The sequence below is a fragment of the Trachemys scripta genome, chromosome 4 (genome assembly GCF_013100865.1).
Source record: "Trachemys scripta elegans isolate TJP31775 chromosome 4, CAS_Tse_1.0, whole genome shotgun sequence".
In the NCBI taxonomy this organism is placed as follows: Eukaryota; Metazoa; Chordata; order Testudines; family Emydidae; genus Trachemys; species Trachemys scripta.
In genome coordinates, this window is record NC_048301.1 from 132,779,313 (window position 1) to 132,802,976 (window position 23,664).

Genomic DNA, 23,664 nt, shown 5'->3' on the forward strand with positions numbered 1-23,664 from the left:
AAGCACAATTTTCTTTTACGGAAACCATACCAGCACCTCCAAATCATAGGTTCATCAGCCAACACCTCCTCCTCCCGTCTTCATCTCCCCAGGTCTGGAGACCCTTTCCTCCTTACCTGGGCTGCTTTTTCCAGTTTCGATTTGATATCAGCCAGCTCCAGCTGGGCTTCCTGCAGTTTTGATTTCAGCTTTTGGTTTTCAGACAGCGCGCCCTCATAGAGCTGAAACAGGAAGCCAGGTATGTGAATTGCTCTGTGCCTATCAGATGAGCCTGCCTAACAGTCACAACTGCATGGAGACATGGTGCTCCGCAGCTCTGAACATCAGTAGCAGGTTTTAGAGCCGTTTCCGCATTGCCACCACTTTCTAAGAATGGCTCAGCTCTTCTGCACTGATTTTTTCCTCCCAAGTTCTAATAAACTGATTTCGTAAAAGAAATTAAGAAGGTCCGTTGCAGCTTTTGTAGTTTCTTAAAGCCACAGGCAGTGGACAAAGAAAAGGGACATTTTTAAGAATGGCTTGCCTGTCTTAATAATTTAATATAATAAAGAACTCAGAGGTTCAATCAACGTCACTGAGTTGGCTGACCATACCTAAACCTATAATTCATCTGAGAGTGTGTTGCTATGCTCTTACATGGTTTCACTTCAAGGAGGAGAGAAAACTGTCAAGACATTCTACCAGGGAGAAAGATTACCAGCCTCACCAATTCCTGAGTCCATCAGTATTTCCCACCTCTCAGAGAGGCAAGACAAACACCTTTAGACAAACTGTGCTGGAATGTTACAGTCCTGCACGTTGACTGGCTATTAAGGAGACACTGATTTCTAATTCGGATGGAGTCCTCTCTCACCATACCACATTATTTAAAAATCGAAAATGAAGTACCTTTTAGGGTTTAACATCCCTAGGAATTAAGATCACCTTAATCGGTTCACCTTTCACACAGTTGTAACTTGCTATTACCATATTTTATTTCATTTATTTCTCACACACATACACACCCACACCCACACGTTCCTCCCTGCTTTAAGATCAGGTTAAAGAATGATTTCACCCCTTAGCTTTAGTTATTGAAGGATTAAGGCAAGAGTTAAATTAGGTTCTTCCAAAATAGCTATATAAAGGTGGTAGCTTAACGCCCACGGACGGACGTATATTACGTTCCCCTTAGCTCATAATACCAAACTACGTATTTTGGTTTCCCCTGCCAACTAGCATTCCAGGTTTCATCCTGGTGCTAATTCAAAGCAGATGAAGAATGTAATGAAAACCAGTGGTTATAAACACCGAGCAAATATTACCCAGCAATAATGCACGATAAGGCTTTCCAAAATGCCACTCAGACTGTGTAGCTACTTTTCAGATGCTTTCATCTTTGTCATTTGAGAAATTCCCCTGAAAAGGAACTTTGTAAACTAGCTGCATGTTGTTAAACCAAACTACTCTGAGCTGGAACCATTCTCCAGCCTGCTCGCCTCTTTCCTGTGTATTCAATCTTCTCTCGCTCCCTGAGTCCATGATTCTTTATACCTTTGAAGGAGTGTGATTCCCACAGACAGTGAAGTCAAGAGAAACAAGGCCGGTGATGGCTGAGCTGATTAAAATAACTCTTTGCTTGCAAGGTAACTTTTAGTGATTCCTGAAAACTCTCCCTTTTTGATCTTTCACAGCTCCTCCCCGCAGACCTCAGGTTTCTGCAAGAAGGCTACAGCTCAAACAGGCAGCTCTTAGGGTACATGGGGTAGAAACATTACATATAAAAGAGCCCTACTTTTTTATAGTCCCTGTTAGTCTCCTCCTCTGTTCTACTGCTGAGGGAAGCCAGGCGGTTCTCTCTTCTGGTGTAAGCGCTGGAGCGGCTGGAGGCGCGATCGCTGTACGAGTCGCTGGTGGTAGGGCTTGTACCTGCTGATTCCAACCTAAAAACAAACAAGATCCAACACTAGTAGAGTAAAGATCAGCCTGGGAACAGCTAAGATGTGGTCAGTGTGACCACGACTGGTCAGGACTCAAGCCTTCCAAGAAACATCTCAACACCTACCAGAAGCACCTCAGAACAGTCACTGACATAGCGTCACTGTTATCATTCTGGAGCTCAGTGCAAAGCTTAAATGAAGTTCACATGAGGAACTCCTGACCGACATGGTCACCTACAGCTTGGAAACTCAGAAAACAGGGTATTGGCCCATCCCCACCAATCAAGGATATACAAGTCAGCGGTTTATGCCAACCTTTCCCCCAAGGTATGGTTCTGCCTCGCTGGCGGAGGGGTTCCCCACCCATTCAAACAGCAGTGAAAGGGATAATGTCTTTCTCCTTGCTGAGTCACTGCCTATGGCCTTGGCTACACTGGCGCTGTACAGCGCTGCAACTTGCTGCGCTCAGGGGTGTGAAAAGCCCCCCCCGGGCACAGCGAGTGCAGCGCTGTAAAGCGCCAGTGTGATCAGAGCCTGCAGCGCTGCAAGCTACTCCCCTCGGAGCTCTCTCGCAACGCTGGCGGTGCGACTACACTCGCGCTTCACAGTGCTGCCGCGAATTCCCGAGTGTAGCCAAGGCCTATGTGATTTCTTTTTGGGAGAAGAATGGTTCCAAAACTTGCATGAGGCAAGTATTATATCAAGGGAACCCTTTTTGGAATCAACTTAGTCCTGGACCCTCATCCATGCTTCATCTCCAATAAGCAGGAAATGCTACTCATTTAGAGTGCTGTGAATGTAGGAGGCAAGACAAATATACCATTTATATCTGTTAATTAGAAAGTGTGAATGGTAAAGCTCTTACCTGGAAAGTCTTTCATGCTAAAGGAAGAGGGAGACAAAAGAAAACAGGATTAGCAAGTGAGACACCATTAACACGTCAACTCAAGAATTGCAGCTACAGCACTTAGGAGCTACTTTCCAACTCTGAAAGCAAGCCCCAAGAACACTGTTACAAGCTTTTTCCCATTTATCCAAACTGTATTATCTCTCGTATCCAAACCACAAATCTCTGATCTTTTCCCATAACCTCTCAATTGCTATGACTTCACTGCAGCATTTCAAGTTTCAACCTATCTGAAGACACTGGGCAAAATCCAAGTTTCCAAAATCATAACATTGTAGATGACTGTCAGGGAGGAAAATGGAGTCAGATAGGAGTGTGTGTGTCTGTCTGTAACAAATGAGATTCCTTTACATGGAGATAGTTCTAAATCCGTTGGCTGTACGTTAAACTTCCTCCATCTAGTTCACATTAGACTGACTTAAATTTTGTCTCTACCAAGACCAATGATAGCTTACGTTTTACATATCCTTAAATGCAAGCCTAAAATATCCATTAGTGAAGACTGCTACCGTGTGTGCACTGCACCCAAAATCTCATTCATGGAAGGGACATTAGTCATGAAAGGAATAATTCATTGGTTGTCAGATCTCCCTTAGATTCATAACAAATGTACACGTGCTCCTCTCTAAATGAACGCATGCCTTCTAACCTTGACGGAAGAAGCGTCCATTGAGCGAGATAGATGAGAACAGTATGGGAAAGTATGACACAAAGACAACCCTCTCTCCTTCCCCCTGCGTATTTGTGTTAGAGTCTGAAAATCTGCAAATTGGCATTATTTTCAAGGCTGAACATCTCCCACCTAAAGCAAACTTCCTGCAGAAGGAATGCTCTATTCAGAAGTTACTCAAGAATACTGAGGGGACACAGCAGTACCTGAGCATAGTGAAACTTTGGGGGACCCTGGCTGCAGAGCACCAGGCAAGATGATTTGGAATTTTTGGTGCAGAGTATTTCCCTGCGAGTTCAACCAACCTCCAAATCACCCCTGCAGTTCTATTCTTAGCACTGCATCTGCTGCAGCCCACTTGTGCTCTTAAACCAAAGACAATCTGAGCCAACCTATACATAAAATAAATCAGAGCATAGTTTGGCTTGGCACAACAATCTGCTACAGAGGTTAGCTGCGGTAAGCCACACTTGCTAAAAAGAGTCTTCTGGGTTGGAATGTTCTCCATTACATACAAGTGCATAAGTCAAACAGTAGTGGCATAGATGACACAGCATGTACTATCACAAGTATGGTCCCCACACATCCTTCCATCATCTCTGTAACCCTTGTGTTTATTTTATAGACATTTAAGTTTTAATTTATAGAATCCAATGCCAACTGGACCACGATTTTCCCTTTTTGAACCTTGTGTTAGTTTTGTCACCTCTAAAACGGGTGTAAAATGCTATTATATCACAGTATTAATGCTTTACATCCACTGCACTAGTGCAAGTGACAGCACAAAGCAGTAGAGAAGTGGGCCCTGTTTTAATCCCATGCCCGCCCCCTCCACCCCACTCCCCAGTTAATTCTCCTTTGTTGGACTTGAGCTAATCAAATACGCTGTAAAATTTAATGCCAAAAGCCTCACTTGAGTGGATAACTTATTGCCCATTTTCAAGAGGTGAGATCTGAACCCTTTAAGGGTGTCATGGGCTAAGACCCAAGATTTAGCTTGAAGTTGTCTCTCAAACTAGGGTTGCCAACCCTTCAGGATTGTCCTGGAGTCTCCATGAATTAAAGATGAATTTTTAATTAAAGATTAGGTCATGAGATGAAATCTCCAGGAATATGTCCAACCAAAATTGTCAACCCTATCTCAAACTGCTTGATAGTGAAAAGTCCACCTAGGCTAAAACTAGGGTTGCAGTCTTGTTAGCCCAGGGGTGGCCAACCTGAGCCTGAGAAGGAGCCAGAATTTACCAATGTACATTGCCAAAGAGCCTCAGTAATACATCAGCAGCCCCTCATCAATCAGCTCCACCTCCCCCCAGCGACTCCCGCCCACCGGCAGCCTTGCTGATCAGCGCTCCCCCCCCCCCCAAATCAGCTGTTTCGGGGTCCCGGGGGGGCCCGGGGGGGGGGGGGGGGGAAGGGGGAGAGCACGGCAGGCTCAGGGGAGGGGGTGGGAAGGGGTGAAGTGGGGACAGGGCCTGTGGTAGAGCCAGGGGTTGAGCAGTGAGCACCCCCCGGCACATTGGAAAGTTGTTGCCTGTAGCTCCAGCCCTGGAGTCGGTGCCTATACAAGGAGCCACATATGGCTCCGGAGTCACAGATTGGCCACCCCTGTGTTAGAGTGTTCAGCATCTCTATCAACGTCTGAAGTCCAGGGGCTTCTCCATGTTCATGGAGAAATACACAGCAAATGGTTCTATATATTCTCCTTGGCTATAATATTCTTATGAGCAGGCAGGGTGAAAAAAAACCTAAAAATCCTGCTTACAGAAACTGAGCAAGAACAGAGCAACTGAGAGAAGCACCACATCATTCTGTCAACTTTCCAGCAGCATGAGGCCTGCATCCAGTTTAACTCAAGTACAACCTTAAGGTGCATCAGAAGCTTGTGTGCACTGCCACATTTGCTTGTACTTAAATATTCTTCATAATTTAATCTCACGTTTCTATAGCAACAGAGAAGGATTCCAAAGTGCTTTGCAAACAAAAACGCTGTTCAAACAGTACACAGGGACCACTTCATTACACAGCCACCTCTGGAGTGAAACCTGGCAAGTGTTTAGCTGTACAAAGCAACTCTACATAACAGTTCAAGGCTGGGGGAGCAAACAGTGAAACCGCATTTGATAAGTGAACAGAAATTGCTTTGTTGGTTGAGTTCACCAGCAATGGAAAAAAGCTGCCATCAATTAGCTCCGTCTTCTTTCTACAGTTATAGCTGCCGGATCCCTTGTGTTACACTCAGACCATACTTTGGGCACCCTTGTTTAGGGCCAACTGCTAACTCTTGAAGTAGCTCTGCCATAAAAGTTTGAGGGGAAGATTTTCAAAAGAGACAAATTACAATTAGGCACCTAACTGCTATTTATACTTTTGAAAGTCTTCCCCTTAGCGTGTCTGCTGTTAGGGAAATGAGCAAAAAAGCAAACCACTATCTCCATGTAGGCAGTTGTGTGGCCCCATCACCATAGTTAGGGCCCTACCAATTTCACGTCCATGAAAAATGCAACACGGGCCATGAAATAAGCCCTTCCCCGTGAAATCCGATGTCCCCTTATTCTTAGGAGCGTCCCTGCAAAGGGGGCTCCTAGATCTGGCTGGGGACGGACAGAACTTGTCCATCCCCTGCACAGCTGCTCAGGGTGGGAGGACGGACTAGACCCACCTCCGGGTGCCTCCCCCTGCTGCAGGATGCTCTGGGACTGGGCAGCAGCCCCAGAGGTTCCTACAGCTGTTAGAGGCTTGTGGAGTTGGATCCAATCTTCCCTGTGCTGCTGGGAGCGCTCCAGCAAAGGGGGCTCCTAGCTGCTAGTCGGGGCAGGGCTGGGGCAGGGCAGGGCTTGCTCTTTCCCTGCAGGGCTGCTCTTGGGTATCTCTCTGTCTACAGATAGCTCTACACCCCCTCCTCCTCACTCTGTCCAGCTCTGAGGGCAGCACAGAAGTGAGGGTGACAATCCCATGACCCCCCTACACAGGTTTGCGACCCCCACAATCTCCTTTTGGTTCAGGACCCCCACAGTTACAACACTGTGAAATTTCAGATTTAAACATCTGCAAACGTGAAATTTACTAATTTTCAAATCCTATGGCTGTGAAATTGTCCATAATGGACCATGAATTTGATAGGGCCCTAACCATAGCATGTGGGTACCTCACCAACATTACTTTGTTCTGACGGCTAGAAGATAAGGAAAGTTTGTTCTTCCCCATTGTACAGGTGGCAAACTGAGGCACAGAGGGTCTTCGGCAGCACTTCAGGGGTGGGGGGGTCCGCTCCACGTCTTCCGGGGCACTGAAGGACCCCCCGCTGCCAAAGACCCCGGAGTGGACCCCCCCCCACCCTGTGAACCTAAGGCGCGGGGCCCTCTTACCCATGGGGCCCGATTCCGGGGAATCGGCCTAAAGCCGGCCCTGGATGAGAGGACATTTTCAAACACACCTCAGTGATTCAGGAGACTGTCCCATTTTCAAAGGTGTCAGAGCACTTGGGGGCCCATATCCCTCTGATCTTCTGAGAAACTTTGGCTCCTAAACTGCCTGAGCTGTCTTTGGCAGAGCTGGGAATTGAACACAGCTCTGACCTTCTGTTCACTGCCTTAACCACAAGGCTACGCTTTGGCATGTGCCTTATTTTTCTAAGAGCCTTTGGTTGGGGCAGCTTTAATTAAGAGGCCTTGCAGGGAGTTAAGTTAAGGAGGAAAACCTCCACATTTTACTGGCATCTCACACTGTGATGTTTACCTTGAGTAGCTTTCCCGCTTCTGTGCTTCCTGCCTGACACAACAAAGCCTCCTTGCTCTTTTGCAAGAGGCTCTAGTAAAACTTGCTTCTTAAAATAAAGCATCTCACTTCAGCACAAAAGTCAGACAGCTACCCAATGTCTTCTGGCTCCATCTTCTCCATTCCGCAGGGCAGAGGAATTAGGGGGTGATTAACAACGCTCTTGTTGAAAATGATTCAAGTGTTTTACAGACCAATATGCTAATCCCTTTCAGTGACAGCAACCGGTCATGGAAATAATCCACTTAATTTGAAGCTTTGCTGCTATTACATCAGGACTGTTTATGTTCTGTAACAGCATTGAGAAAGTCCTCAAATAACAGGTCTCTATTCCTGGAGGGCAGCGTGGGGGGAGAAGGGGAAACCGTTTTGAATTAGGGAGGGAGGGGGATATCACATGGTCACCTTATGAAAAGCACAATGTGGTCACTTTGTTCACAAACCAGGGAAGCCTTTCTCAGGCAGAGGGGAGAGAGACCAAATGAGACTGGGGGTTGGGGGAGAAGAGACTAAAAGCTACTGACAGAAAGAGGGAGAAAAGAGACAAGAGCATTGTGTCATCCCAGCTCTACTCCCTTCCATGAGAGCATCAGGCAGCATCCTTTCAGGCAGGGCACTTCTTACTTCATTAGGGCCAAAATTACTGCTCGAAAGGACACTGCAAGGCAGCCCAACAGGCATTTAGGAACCGACATGAAAGGAACAGCCATACAGCCCCCTCAGTGGTTATTTTAAATAAGGTTACCATACATCTGGATTTTCCTGGACATGTCCGGCTTTTTGGTCCTCAAATCCCCGTCCGGGAGGAAATTCCAAAAAGCCGAACATGTCCGGGAAAATAGGGAGGGGTCGTGAGGCTTGGATCCGGGCTGGAGCCACTGGGGCCGGCGCCGCTCGGCTGGAACCGGGGCCCGAGCTGGGCCAGAGCCGCTGGGACCGGGGCTGAGGGTGCTCGGCCGGCGCCACACGCCCAGGGCCGGGGCGGAGCTGCTCGGCTGGAACCGGGGCCTGAGCCGAGCTGGAGTCGCCCGGGCTGGCGCCCCAGGGCCCGAGCCGAGCCTGGCTGGAGACGCCCGGCTGGGGGGCTGGACTGGGTCACGCCTCCTCGCACCCCACCACCTCCCCAGCCCCAGCTTACCTGTTGTCTGCCTGTTTGAGGCTTCCCGCAAATATTTGATTTGCGGGAAGCAGGGGAGGGGGAGGAGCAGGGGGCGGAGCATTCAAGGGAGGGGGCAGAGTGGGGGTGGGGCCGGGGCGGGGAAGGGGCCCCGTGGAGTGTCCTCTTCTTGTTTTTTTAAAAAATGGTAACCCTATTTTAAAAACATCTTTATACCACAACTTACAAAGCCAAGGCTGCCTGACGCTTTTCTCGATGGGTGGGTCTGGGTGCACACTTAATCTGTGCGGCTCTGTCTTGTTAAATTAATCCAATTTATTATAAGAAGTTCATAATTTACAGGAAATCATTGGATTTCACATTTGTACCCCAGACTGCAGCTCTGCAGAAAGCTTAGCATCTTTCCCAAGGTCCATCATCCTCTTGTGTCCTTCCACCCACAATCATAGTTTTTTTTTCCCCGTAGCAGGCACATGATATGGCCCCGTCTGTGGCCCTGGAGAGGTCTTCCATGGTGTATGGCTCCTCCAGGAGCTAGCTGACCAGCAGATGGTCCATGGCTGTGTTTCACCACAGTCCCATGTCTGGGTTGTTGGTAGCCCCTTTTGTGCACAGGGATTTTTGAATGGCCATCTCTTATATGGAGGTGCTTTAAACAACATCTCTAGGTCAACCAATCCTTCCCTGCACCTGTCGGAAGGTATTAGGCAACACTGATGTGCCTTTTGACATCCTCAGCGCGTACTTCTAGCTGCGTGTGCCCCATTTCCAGTCACATGGCCATCAGTGATTTTCTAAGAGACTGCACTGGAGCTAGAAAGTGTGGGTTATTTCAGGCGGCTAACTGCCAAGTAGCAGATGTCTGGTACCTTCGACTTGACGCAATCATTCTATTTTGCTTGTGACTGATCTGCTGATATCCGGCGGAACAATTTTGGCAAGCGCATAGAGGCTGTTCACGTCTGGCTTTAGACATCCTGTGATGTAACGACAGCTGTCATTCAGAACAGGGCCCAGCTTCTTTGCATGAGCCAATCTTTCCCACATGGGACGTGTGTATTTGGCCGTTGAATAGCAAAGTGCAAGTGTGGCGACTCTTAATGTTGCTGGGTTAGCTCCCCATTTTGAATTTGCAAGTATGTTATTCCCAAGGTCTGAAAGCCTTGGATGCTTTCCCTCAGCCTATTTATAGTCCAGCAGAGTGATCCAGTTCAAGTAATATTTTGAGAGAAAGATCATGAAGTTCCAGATTTGTCCAAACCTGGAGGAACCTGCACTATAACCCTACTGTAATTAAAAGTTGCAAAACGTTTTCCCTCATAAAACCATGCTTACAATTGACCACAGGCTTTTGGGTGTGTACGGGAGGGAAGGAATCACTTTTGAGATTGACATTTTCAATGGTTGGTCTTTGTCCAAAGGCCAATTTTGTGTGTGTGAAAGTTTCAGAGGAGAAGTTTCACATAATTTTAAGATAGTGGAAGAAAATAAATTTTCCCCCATTGTGAAAAAAAGGTCAAGCATAAATTTTGGAGTAGGCTCCAGCCAAAGGAGCTGAACTGCGAAAATCTGTCTGAACATAATCCTCACAGAGGCAGCTTTGAAGCTAACAAAGCGATGAGTATTTTAAAACTGATGATTGAGAACTTACAGTAGATACTTTAAGTTTTCAGTTGCGCATTTCAGGAGACGCACACCAGGGATGACTTGGGAAAGAGTAAGCCTCGGGGCAAATTAAGAGGCAAAAGCTAGGCCAGTGTCATTTGTTCAAAGACAGACATCCAGATGTACTAGTCAGCACCCCAAAACGGAGGCAGCTTCTTAAAAGAGCTCAGCTCCCAACATGCCCAGTTCTTTTGAAAATCTGGCCCAATTGTGGGCAGTGAGCTTGTCTGAAATTCTGGCCAAAACTGCATTGGGACAACTGTTTTACTGACCAACGCTTCTCCCCCCACCAGTTTTCCCTTTGAAAAAGTTGTAGGAAAAATACAAAAAAATTGACAGCAACAATGAAGTTGCATAGTTAAACATTATTTTTAAAGTCAAAATGCAAGCGTTACGGGTCCTGGAGCATTAACTCAATCTCATTGAACACATGATACATGAGCAATGGAGTGTGGTGTGTGCTTCAGAGACCTAGTCCCTGCCCCAAAGAGTTGAAAATCTAAATTCATACATGACAAGTAAGGGCTGAAGACTTCAACCTCCTAAAGAGGAAAGGAGTGGGGAGCAGGAAGAGAAGAGGACGACAAAAAGGTTACCATAGTACAATGAGAGAATTACTCAGTAAGACATGTACATACAAGTGTGGTATTTTCCATTCCTGTTTTTTATTAAATGGATACTTTACATTATGCTATGTTAAAAGTACGCCCAGGAGTGCAATGCAGCTATAACTATCAGACCCTTAACTGTCCTTTTTCTTGGCCATTAATACTGCATTTTCAGACACTATATTGTCCGTTTTGTCCACTTCATTCCATTTTCCTGAGGTCTTGCTGAAGTTTAACTAGAAACAATTGCAGCCTTACAACTTCAAGCTGTGAGATCATACATCTCACAAGCCAAAGAGGGCCCGATTGGGGCAGTATTCAGATAGGAAACCAATGAAAACCAAGGAGCTGTGCTAGTGATACGGATGGCAATATACTTCCCGAGTCGGTATTAAACCAATGTGCCGGCATTTCTTCAGGAAGCACTAAGCCCTAGAAGGTGCAGTCTTTTAAAGATGTGAAACCAGAGCACGGTGAAAAGGAGAGCATATTGGCACACACTCAAGTTTCTGGTAAGCCCTAGTGCTTGCCCTCTTCCCATGTAGAGTTAAGATGTGAAACCACTATGGTCACATACAAAGGAACTACTCAAAGCATCAAACCTTGGGGTCAGGTAGCAGCAGCAGCAGAGGATGCATTATATTGTTCTTCAGCAACCTGTCTAGCCAATCCAGAAAGGGTACTAATGAGGCCCAGTGGGAATCTCATCCAGACGAGATTGATTGGTTGGCAGAACGTAGGGCCTCTGAGGTGGGCTGGTGCTAAGGAACCAAGGAGGCAAACAGCGCAGTATTAGTTATCCTAATATTGCTCTGAACTTTCCCACATGAAGCTATTTCTCTCCAACCTTCCCTGCCCCAGGATATTTCATTGGGCTTACTCTGTTCCCATTTCTAATTAAAAAGCAGAGCTAGGTATCGGCAGTTTATTAGTTTGGATAGCAACGAGATTGAAAAGAGCCCGGGACGCCATATGGTTTTGATTTTAGAAATGTGTTCGGATTATGGAACACTGGAGACTTCCTTTAAAAAACTCAAAAGCTTTTGCAGCTATTAGAAGTTCAGTAAAGTATAATTAAAACCAACCTCCTTATAGAAGGCTTAAGATAAAATGCAGCCCTAAAAGGCAGTGCCAGAAGGGGCTCAACCTTTTCTCTTGCCAAAACAGAAATTGGCCTAATTGCCTTCAATTGCATTCTTCTGTGGCCAAGATCTGACCCTGCAAGGATGGGGGGGAAAAATCTAATATTTACATTTCTTCCAAAGACAATACATGGGCCGGGAACATTTTATGCTGTATCATCTCTAACTCGTCAAGCTTGGGAAAATCTGGGCTATTCTGGGATGTTTTACACGGGACTTGTTTTACTGTATTTTGTCATAGTGTCTGATGGATATCCATGATAAAATGACTATCCATTAACGAGATCCTGGAGCACAGCTCAAGCCACACCCCCTTCATCACCTTTCCCAATGAAAAGGCCACGTTTTATGCACTGCCTGTAGTTTAAGCTTCTGTTGACAAGTATCCGCCCAGAGAGCCTCATGAGTTTGGGTTTTAAAACAACTTGGAGTGCATAGACTAAGGTCTCAAGGGACCATCATGATCATCTGGTCCAACCTCCTGCACATTGCAGGCCACAGAGCCTCCCCCACTACTCCTGTAATAGACCCCTCAGCTCTGGCTAAGTTGCTCAAATCATGGGTTAAAGACTTCAAGTTACAGAGAATCTACCACTTACATTAACAAAAACAAAAGTCACCTGCTTTTAGGGGCATTTTCCCCTTCCCGCATGTGCATAACACCCAAAGAGTTAGGAGGCATTGTTTGTCAAGAAGACAACACACACACACACACCTTTCACACCTCTCGTCATTACTACCATAAGAGGAGCTGCACTAGTAATAGCGTTGAGGAAAAAAGACCTGTATTGTAGGTTCTCACACTCCTATTCATGCATATACAGATCGGACAAGTATATGATTCAGTCTAATGCCTCTTACCCCACAGATTTCTTTGGAATTACATATGTTACTCAAGAACTGAAGAGTGCGGTCTTAGAATGGAAGCAGTATAACAAGGACATGCATTCTTAAAGGAATGCCCTACTGGCGTAGAGTACTTGATAATGCTTCTTGAAATTATAGTATCTCTGGAAAAACAAGCCTCCTGACATGACAGCTACATACTTCTGGAGCTTCCATTAAGCTAGGGCTGAAAAAGAACACAGCTTGCCTTCCAATTTTAGGTATGTGTGAGTGCAAGTGTTACAAGTCCTGTGCATGTGATTAATGACCCCGTAAAACCAAACCACCCCCAAACCCCAATAAACCTGATGCAAAGTATGTTTTCCCAAACTATAAATCAGCAGGCTTAGCTTCATAAAAGCTGCTCTTATTGGAGCACATTAGATGATCATCCAAGAATGAACGCGGCTTCAGAGACTAGCTGAACAGCTTAGACAATTAAACTTGCTATCCTTGTTGTAAATCAGAAACTAATACATAGTACTATAATTCTGAGTGACAACTGTGTGTGATTAGTGCACTGCTCCAATCCCAAACTGGGCCTAAAATTCAACAGTAATACTACAGTTTGCATGACTTCCAGTCCTACCCTCAGTTCCCAGTCTCTTCTCTTGCACGGCCCTTTGGCTTTACAACAGCTGAACTTCATTATCACAAACCCACAGGGATAAAAGTCTGCATGTAAAATGTCAAGCTGGATTGTATTTTAATTTAGTAAAGGCCACAATTCAGAAACCTGGTTTTGTGGCTGATAATTTTTCTTTTCTCCACCCCCTCTTTTTTGAAGGCAGATCAGATTTTATTGGTGAAAAATTTAATTTTGCAGAGAAGCAATACGATCTTAGCCACAACCCTCCAGACTTGCAGCTTCAAGAGGAAATAAAAAGCAGGCACCCAAGTGACACAGGAGTGGGAAGGCTTTTTGCTTCTAAATTTCACAAGGTCATAGGTTTGTAAGGCTGTTGCTTCTTCTCTGCTCCCCTCCCCTTCAAACACCACGTCTGGGCTTTTCCAAGTTTTAGTATGGGGGATTTAAACACACATTTATGGCACTTGGAAACTGGCCAGAATTCAAGTTGCCTAAAGCAGAGCTACTGCAACTTTCTCAGAGGGCGGAGCACGCTCAGGGATGTTGCCCTATGAACACTTCCCCTACTTTTTGCAAAGGTGTAACCGTGGCAACTGCAACAATCACGTGAAACAATTACACAGAAAAGTAATTTGGAGAATATTGGGTATGTTTAGCTGTCTTCAATGCACTAAATATCTTGCCCCTTTAGAAAAAGCTGGTCATACTGTCCCCTTTCGTTCGTTTTATTTCTCTCTGCTGAGAGCACAGTGTTATCACATAGCTATGTTCAGACCATCAACAAGTGATCTGGATCACAAGAGGTTCCTAAACAGGTCTGTGAATCACTGCTCTAAAGATCATGAGATTAGCATCGGTAGTTTTAGTGGGCAGCTAAGCTAATTAAGGACAGTATTTATGTCTGGAATTGGAGTTAAAAATTGGACAAAATAAAATGCAATAGCAACTTATGCATTTTGTGGCATTCAAAAGCAATCTTACTTTTACAATCTGTTTTACGAGTGAAAAATTGATAAAATACATATACTTATCACTGAAATGTGTGGACATGCAGTGAAGATGCAACTGATGCACATTTCATTGTGTTACTTTGTTTAGGGAGTACAATACAATATGGAGGTTGGAGGAGTCTCCTGACTGGAGTAACAGGAACGGAAACAAACTCTTTTACTTCTCTCTAGGTGGTGAGCATGAAAGCTAAATGGCCAGTTTATATGCAAGCTGTTTGACAGCTAAAACTGAACCACCAGGCTCTTCAGCAGCAAATATCGGCGGTAAAAATGGTAGCAGGTCAAATGGAGAATTTTAAAAATCAGAGATAGGATGCGGGGTTCCACTCTGCGACCAGTCACTGACTACGGTAGCAAAACAATCTTCTGAACATGCTAACTTTTACACCAGACTAGAATTCTGCCTATTAGATTTTGCTCATTTGTATAAAACTCAGACTTCATCTGAAAGTCTCCCATTATTCCTTCCTTGCTCTCACCAATAAGGGGTAAGGGAACATCATAGTGGCAATTCAAGTGATAGATGGATTACAGGTAGCTAGAAGGCAAATACAACCCATTTCCAGATGCAGCCAAGTTATATATGAAAAGTCAGATGGAAAAGCTAGTGCAGTGCTCAGGAATCGGAAAAGTGACTAAATGTGAAGCAATTCCACTCAGCCATTTAAGCAGCAGCTTTGTGGGGGAGCAGCAGAATTGGAATTGAACAATGTTCACTGGTGTACAGGAACAAAGATACATACACCAAGGAAGAAGAGTTTTGTTTTATGTTAAAATAAGTGAATAGCTTCAATCTATGGCTAGTCTGTTCCTTGTGGCTGTCTGTTTCTAGACTGTCACTTCAGGACCTCTGGCCCCAAAAAAGCATTCATCCCCCTTTATACCCTGATGGAGCTAACTGGATCCATCAGCATTACTTGACAGTATTCACATCAAAACCCAATACTGAGACTTAGTACCAGCATCTAAGGTGACTCAGAGGAGCCCTGCAAATCTACATCAGTTATCAGTCTCCCTACTGGCTGACAAAAGGTACTCGTTTCATGGTACACATTCAAATAAGATAAGTCTCTACGAACCAGCTGTTGCTCTCACATGCAGTGCTGGATTCTTTAATTGTGCCCACCACATCATGTTGTATCTGAGATTTGGTCTTTAGAGTATCTTGGAACAGTTCAGGCTGCAGGTTCTTAGTGCAAAACAGGAACATATTTATATAGTTTGTACATCTTCTGTGCAATGCACCCTCTAATTATGAGATAGTGTTCTGACTGGCTAAATGTCCCTAAGAAAGGATATCCATAAACTCGTCTCCTAGACCAGAGATAAGCCAACCAGGATGCAGAAAAGCAACACTGACCAAGTTAGTTCTCTATAAAGACTACAGGTTACTGTATTTGACGCTTAACAGGATAACTGGAGATAGCATATAAGCTACTGCCCTCTAATCAGTCAGCACTCCAGGAGTAAAATGTCAGGAGACCATTTATTTTTTATCTAGTTCCAATTTATTGCAATTAGAGAACTCCAACAAGCCATTTAGCAGAGAACCCAGAGAGAATATTTTCTCTAGGAATATTTACATAAAGTAGCCTTTTCTATAATTCATTTGCAGTTAAGAAACAAGTCAAGTGACACTTAAGTAGTTTTACCTAATATAAGAATAAACCTGTTACCATTCATATCTGAAACAGGATTAAAAAACTTGTCACATGAATAAAAACCCTTACAAATCAAACAGTGCAAAGGGACTGTCAGATCTGTTTGTACTCAAAACTATTCCAAGGCTGTAATCCAATCAAACATTTCTACCAAAGTGAGTGCACAAGGACAGTGCTCCTGGATTGGAAGTGACAGAACTCTGGTTTTGATTGTATATCCACACAAATAAGTTTTTATGCTGTTACTCATGTTTTAACATCTAAGATATGCTGCTCTTGTCTTTGTGCAACACGTTTGCAGACTGAGTCGTTAACAAGTCCATACACTAGCCTTTCTCCTTTTAAGACCTGGGTTAGAGTCTAGAATCACTTGTTCACATCACTAAGCCACCATGTAGCTTGGTGCACTTCAGTACACCCAGAAGCCTCTGCTCAAGAGAACTACAGGACTGAACTGGGAGAATTCTAGAGATATGAGTGGGAGCAAGTTGAGAGCCTTTGCCCTCTCCTCCCAACCAGATGCCACCATATTGGAGAGTCAGAGATCAAGCATATGGCCCACTCACAGTGGAGACTGATCCTAACCAAGTTACTAGTGCACTCCCCACTGTGATAATACTTAGCATTCACATAGCACTTTAGATGGTCAAATGAGAGGTACACTGAAATCAGTCAGCATGGAATAAAGTTGGAGCATCTTGAAATGTCATAATTAAGGCAGGGAAGAGGAGAATTCTGCTAGACAGTTCAAGGACTAAGTGGCCAATACGGAGGACTATTCCAAGATCGCACAGGAAAAAGGAACCTGTACTGCAACTGGCAATCTGGGAAGTAACCGATATGGAGTACCTTATGGACAAAGTGTAGCAAAAAGACAGCACAGATTAATGCTAGTCAGGGAAAGTACCACATGATTCAATGAGGGGCACAAACATAACTGATGGATTTAAAGTCACTGAGCTACTGACATGCTTTTTCACAGCCAGTGTTGAACAAGAGGTATGGACCATTAGAAAGTAATGAGGACCTTATAAATGAAAATAGCTATTGATAAGAACAGGTAAGGAAATACCTGAAAAAGCTGAATATACCCAAGTCAGCAGTTTGGGGGGATATGCATCCCTGGGCATTGAAAGACTTGGCTAACCGGTAATTATTTTGGGGGGGGGGGGCGGGAAATCACAGAAGCAGGTACTAGGGAGTTGGAAGACATGCTTAACTCTATGACAAAAAGAGCTGGGCCATTTGGCTTTCAAACAACATATTGGGGACTTTTAAAAGACTTTAAATTAGACTGCCAACATTTTAAGCCCCAACCCTTTCCAACCTTGCCTGTCTTGCTCTGAGCAGGTTTTCCACATGCATAATATGCAGCCTCTTGATATTGTGGAGTTACCTAATACTGAACTAACTACTAGAGCTCTTCTGGAACAAACCCTTGTCAGTGATGGTGCAAATACTTTATATGAAGAAGGTTCTGTTGGGGGAGAAGGAATCTGGTACAAAGTTTCCCCATGAAGAAGCTGCCACACAATTCCTACTATTATTTCATTGGAAGCTTTGGACTGTTATGCCAACTGGATGTTAATTTAGATCACCAAAACCTGAATTAAAAGTAAAACCAACTAGTTAATTTTCTTTTGGCAAGCTGGGAAATTGAAGTGAGCTGTGGTTACTCTAGAAGGTTTGGTAGGATTTGTTTGGCTACTCCCACTCCAACACTGTTGTAAACCGTCTTAGTATATGAAACAAAAAAATAAAACATTTCAGGATTACTTGTTCTTGAACGACTCTGATGTGCCTAGGGAATTAGGACGATGGATGATCTTGCATACCATAACACACTGCGCTGACATAGAGGTCAGCTGAGAACTAAGTGTTGGGATTCATCCTGAATTACCTCTACAGTCTTTTCAGTAACTGCAGTGATGCTCTGTGTTTTGCAGTACAGTATGTTCTGCTTCTTATTATTTGTAAAAGTTTATAATGAAGCAATGTGATCCCATGTCTCTGTTTTGTGATTAGGAGAGGTCTTCCAAATTAAGGGTGAAAAGACAACTTGGGTGACACGTACCATAATACAAAAGGAGAGACCACAGAATTTCGGATGAACATAAAGCCAACTATGTATGGGTGTTGATAAATTCACGTTTCAAACGTCATTAGCTATGAGGCCCTAAGATTAGAGAAATTGAGGGGATCATGCAGTGCTCCCTGCTGTATTAAGATTATCAACAATTTTGTTTTCAAGTCTGGGAGTGGTACTGGGAGAAACAGCTAACCGACTTGGCCTACTTTGGGTAAGTCCAACTTGTTTGGGGCTGTTACATTTCATCTGAAACCTCTTCAGTAATTAACCATTGACATCCATTACAGGAATGAGACAAAGTTACTTCTGACTGTCCTACACTGAACTGTAATAATGCTGGTGTACTTGCAGTCTGAAATCTTTGCACTTTTAAAGTATCCCTGTGCTCTACCAGGAGCAGTGGCCCCACTAGTGCTATGAGAGCATTTCTCCAATCATACAAATCCTCTCATTGGTGTTACAATCCCAAGTGAGCACTCTTCTGGGGCAAGTGACTCTAGATCAGAGACTGAGCCACCTGTCATAGACTCAGACTATCAGGGTTGGAAGGGACCTCAGGTGGTCATCTAGTCCCACCCCCTGCTCAAAGCAGGACCAATCACTAACTCGGTTCTGTGATCTGCAGCTGAGCCACCCAAAGAGGCTGTGCTCCTGTTCATGGTTACTCCAGATAAAAGAAGGAGTTCCTAATCATTCTGCATCTTATGGGTTAGGTAGCCAGAGGTAGCTCAAGTGAGTGTCTGTGACCACAGCAATGACAGCTGCAGCCAGATGTGCATGTCATATGCTTCCCAGCACAAATGGTTGAGGAGGAGAGAATGAGTCAGCTTGGGTCTGAGAAACAATGTGGACATTGACCTTCTCTAATAAGTGGATGACTGGAGTATTTAAACATTCGTTTCAGTCTCCAGTTTAGAACAAAATTTAAAGGCTCTCCACCCACTATTTCCCCTCTTTGCCAACTGATCAAATTACTGTGCAGATGCAGTTGCAGAAATTGAACATTTAAAAAAAGATCCATTCAGTTTCACGCAGCTTTGGAGGAAGATGGATACTCCCTGAGCTCCCAAACTAGCTCTCTGGCTCTGGCAATAAGCATCTAGAAGCTCCCAGTAGATGCAGTAATAGAACCGATTGCCAGTGCTGGAGACCGACTCCCAGCACTACAGGATTAAATTTAACTGCCAGGGGCGAGCAGCAGCCGGAGAGCATACAGCTAAAGATTTATAGTGTCAATGACTGTTTCCCATAAGGAAACAATGGTTTAAATGACCTTTCCCATCTTTCTGAAGAGGATATTATGTCATTAAAATGTAAAGAGACAAGTGCATATTAGTCTTCTGTGACCACTTCAGGCTACCTAGAGATTCGTTCACCTCTTCAGCCAAAGTTTTCCTGCGGGACTACGGTATGCATAAAATCTCTAGACCAAGGGCATGCTGCCTACCTAACAACGTGGGCCCCTGGAGAGTATTTTTCACACAACTCCAAAGCCACTAGCAATGTGATTGTAAACGTATTATTAAAAGCTGTCAGAGGGGTCATCTCCAAATGCAGCGATTTGAAGGAATGGGACAATGCAAAATTACAGCCACCTCCACCTAGTCATCTCTGCCAAGAGGCTATTTTTAAATTTTTGGAAATGACTCAGGTACATCCCACTTCACAGGGCTGCTGAGGTTGAGCCCAGTTGCACGGCAAACTTCAGTGCATTTGTAAGATTTAAGTGCACATGAAAAAACAAAGTGTAGTTTAACAAGCTGTTCAGGTTTTGCCTCATTTCCACTTCAAACACTTTTTGCTAGCAAAGCTTTCCGCCATTTAATGTACAAGGGTTTGTGCCCACTGCAAAGAAACAGAAAGCAAACGCAGAGATAGGGTGACAAAGATTCTCTAATCATTAAGCCAAGTAACTACCGCATGGGGACTGCGGAAAATACCTTTTTACAGGGTTCAAACCTGCTGCTACACAGGAGCTTTCCTGAGTTTATTTCATACTGTCACCCTGTGCAGAGAAGCAAGAAGTACTTAGGTCTCCCACTACAAGAGGACAGACTGACTTCATTCTCTCTGGCTGTAACCAGCGCTGAAGAGGTCACAATGGAATACAGTAATGAAAACGCTGCTTACTCTGAGCGTCTTTGCAATCGGGGAGGGAGACGACGGGGGAGAGTCAGACTGAGACTTCCTGTTTCGGGTGAACTCCTTGCTCCTGGTGTACAAGGACGACATGGTCCCTCCGAGGCAGGAGGGGGATAGCAGCACCTCTGCAAGCAGCAATGAAGTCCAAGTCTTCACTTTCCTTCCGCTACGTGCTGTTGGGAAGCTCCTTCTCCGAAGTCAGATCAAACAAATTTCATCATTAACACAGTTATGGTAATTTTAAAAGCCTGCTGTTTGCAGAGTGATACTTTTAGGCATCAGAGTGTAGCTTTATAGTAAACGCTCCCCACAATGCTTCTTCCTGTTCAAGTTGAAGGGAAAGTGTTAAGGAATACCTGCGTTACAGTCCGGGGTGTTGCAGCACCGCCCTCAGAATCAAGGCCCGCTTTAAGGTCTTCCAAAAAAGGATGTTTCCTATGGATCACCCAAAGCCAGAATATTACTGAAGACCTCCAATAACTGCAGTAGGTAGAACCCCTCCAGTCCTACAAGGGTGAAGCCAGAGGAATAGCTAGTTTTATCCAAATAGGAAGCTTTTGCAAGAAACCTGTTTCACTCCACAGCCGATAGCTCTCTGCTGTAGCAGCAGAGCAGAGCTGCATGATTTAAGAGAAACAAAACTGTATAAATCAGGAACGAGCACTGTTTCAGAAAGGGGCAGTCCAGATGAAGTTGTGTTTTGTTCCGTCCTCCTCGTTACAGAAGGCTTTACACACACACACACACACACACACAAAATCTTCCCTCCCCTCTTGCTATTTTCTGACATTCCAAATCCTTACTTGTTCAGCAAAGAATGCTGGAGGGAGGCCAAAGCCAAAGATTCACTTTCAACTTGGGATCCAGGCTGCCACTTGTAGGAAGAAGAAAACATGCAAACTCCCATGGCGAAGAGAGCTCAGAGCTGGAGGTCACACAAATTCATAACACTATGCAAGATCTAAATTCCAAGCTACTATTTTGCAGCTGGCTAGGTCAAAGGCTGCTTACTTAGGAAGATACGGTAACAGAACAACATTTCAGGCTACCATTAGACAGAACGCAGGCTTACACAGAGTACAACATTTGGAGGACAAGTGGGTTTTTTTAAAAGCCTGGTTAGAGCTATGAGCAGGCAAGCTGAGCCTGTCTGATGTGCTGCCATTCAAACAGGCGCTTTTTTTTTTCTTCTTGCTCTTCCCCTCCCCGCCCCCCTTTTTTTTTTCTTCTTACACAGGAGTGTAGCTGGACAGCCCCTCTGCCTGGATTTTTTTTTAACCTCCAAACTCATGCACCCTGCCCTGCACCCTGCCAGTCAGCTTGTCAATTCTGGATACAGTCTTTATTGCACAAACTGGCCTGTCAGGAAAGCGGTTTTGAATTTTCAGTGCTGGCAAATAAAGAAAAATAACACTTTGCACATCTGAATAAATGCACTTGATAGGCCGAGCAAATGCCACTCAAATCCAAATCAAATAAGAATAAACGGTACATTTATTTGAATGACTGCACATGAAGCATGCCCGAGGTGCTCTGGGAGGGGATGCAAGCACTTTGGAGGACAGGATTAGAATTCAAAACAGACCCTGGCAAATTGCAGAATTGATCAATAAAATGAAATTAAATAAATACAAGTGCAAAGTATTTGCTTAGGAAGGAACAATCAAATGCACAACTACAAAATAGGGAACAACAGGCTAGCGGATAGTATTGCTGGAAAAGATCTGGGGGTTACTGCACACCACAAATTGAATATCAGTGTGATGCAGTTACCCAAAAGGCTAATATTCTGGGGTGTATTAACAGGAGTGTTGCATGTAAGACGTGGGAGATAAACGGGTGAGGCATCAGTTGAAGTACTGTGTCCAACTCTAGATGCCACCCTTCAGGAAAGCTGTGGATAAACTGGAGAGTGTCCAGAGGAGTGCAACAAAAATGATAAGGTTTAGAAAACCTGCCCGATGCGGAAAGGTTATAAAAACTGGGCATGTTTAGTCTTGAGAAAAGAACACCGAGTGGGGATCTGATAAGAGTCTTTAAATGTGTTAAGGGTTGTTATAAGGAGAACAGGGATCAATTGTTCTCCATTCTGGCTAAAGCTAGGACATGAAGTAATCAGCTTAATTTGCAACTAGGAACATTTAGGTTAGATATTAGGGAAAACTTTCTATCTATAACGATAATTAAGTATTGGAATAAGCTTCCAAGGGAGGCTGTGGAATTGACACCGTTGGAGGTTTTTAAGAACAGATTGGACAAACATCTGTCAGGAATGGCCTAGGTATAGTTGGTCCTGCCTCAGGACAGGGGGATGATCTAGATGACCTCTTGAGATCCATTCCAGCCCTACATTTCTATGATCCTATCATTAAAGTCTTCTCATGTGTTAAGTAGGATCTCAATCAAACAGCATGTGTTTGAGAATGTGTGATTTCCCAAGCTTCTAACCCTACAGTGGTGTTCCTTATTGGAAACACATTAGTCCAGGTATCAGTTTACTGGACTACTTCCATTTATCCAGCATTGATGAAGGAGCAGCACATTGCAACCAATGGATGGCGAACACCATAGGGCTTATTTACACTGACTTCTACTGAAGTCAGCTATTGACAGAGGTGGCTTTGTGCCTGGAGTTAACCTACTTGTGTGTGGTATCTTGTCCTACCACCTCTATGGGTAGTTTATCACAGAACATTTTACTGTAAGTATAACAAGCATTTTTTCTTCCGGCACTTCCATATCTGCCTGTCAGTCTAACACTCCACCTTTTTAGCAAACTGCATGTCTGTGGAGTGTAAACATTGCTGAAGGGTATATTTGGAGAATAGTGCTTAGAGAGAACGATACAGAACTTAGACATAGAAATTCTTCAGTCATTCATCATATGTACTGACTTCACATGGAGGGTGGGGGAGTAGGGTGACCAGACGTCCCGATTTTATCGGGACCGTCCTGATATTTCCTTGTTTGTCCCGCGTCCCGACCGACATGCGGTCGGGACAACCGGACAAACAAGGAAATGCCCCGGAGCCTAGAGCCCGGAAGTGCTCGCCCCCCCCCCCCCCGCCCCGACCCCGCCCCCTCCTCCCCCGATTGGCTCCCTCCCCGAATCCCCGCCTCTTCCCCGGGCTCACCATTCCCCCTCCCTCCGCAAGCGCTAGAGGGAGGCCCGGGAGACTCAGAGGGAGCGCGGGGCCGGGGTGAGTAACAGTCCGGCCTGGCCGCGAGCAGGACTCAGTCGGGTGGTTGGGCGAGGAGGGGGCGGCCCGCGGGGCCAGGCGGCGGCTGTTGTCCCCCCGGGCAGCGGGACTCGGGAGCAGCCGCTGCTGCAGCTCCCACTGCCGCGGGGGGCAGGAAGCGGCCATGGCGCTCCGCGGCTGCGGCGCCTCCGAACCCCCCGAGCCGGGGCCTGCTGCGGGGACCCAGCAGCGCGCACGCTGGGCCCAGCCCCTGGCCAGTCGCGTCTGGGCTGCTGCCCAGCTG

General features: G+C 45.1%; 1 protein-coding gene across 1 annotated transcript in view; it reads right to left on the reverse strand.

Moving 5' to 3' along the window:
- The window catches only part of PPP1R12B (protein phosphatase 1 regulatory subunit 12B), a 160,045-nt gene that overhangs the window by 21,406 nt on the left and 114,975 nt on the right, over nt 1-23,664 (reverse strand). Inside the window, 3 exon segments of the mRNA XM_034767616.1 lie at nt 117-221; nt 1,775-1,922; nt 2,785-2,801. Of these exon segments, the coding sequence (XP_034623507.1) occupies nt 117-221; nt 1,775-1,922; nt 2,785-2,801 (270 nt within the window).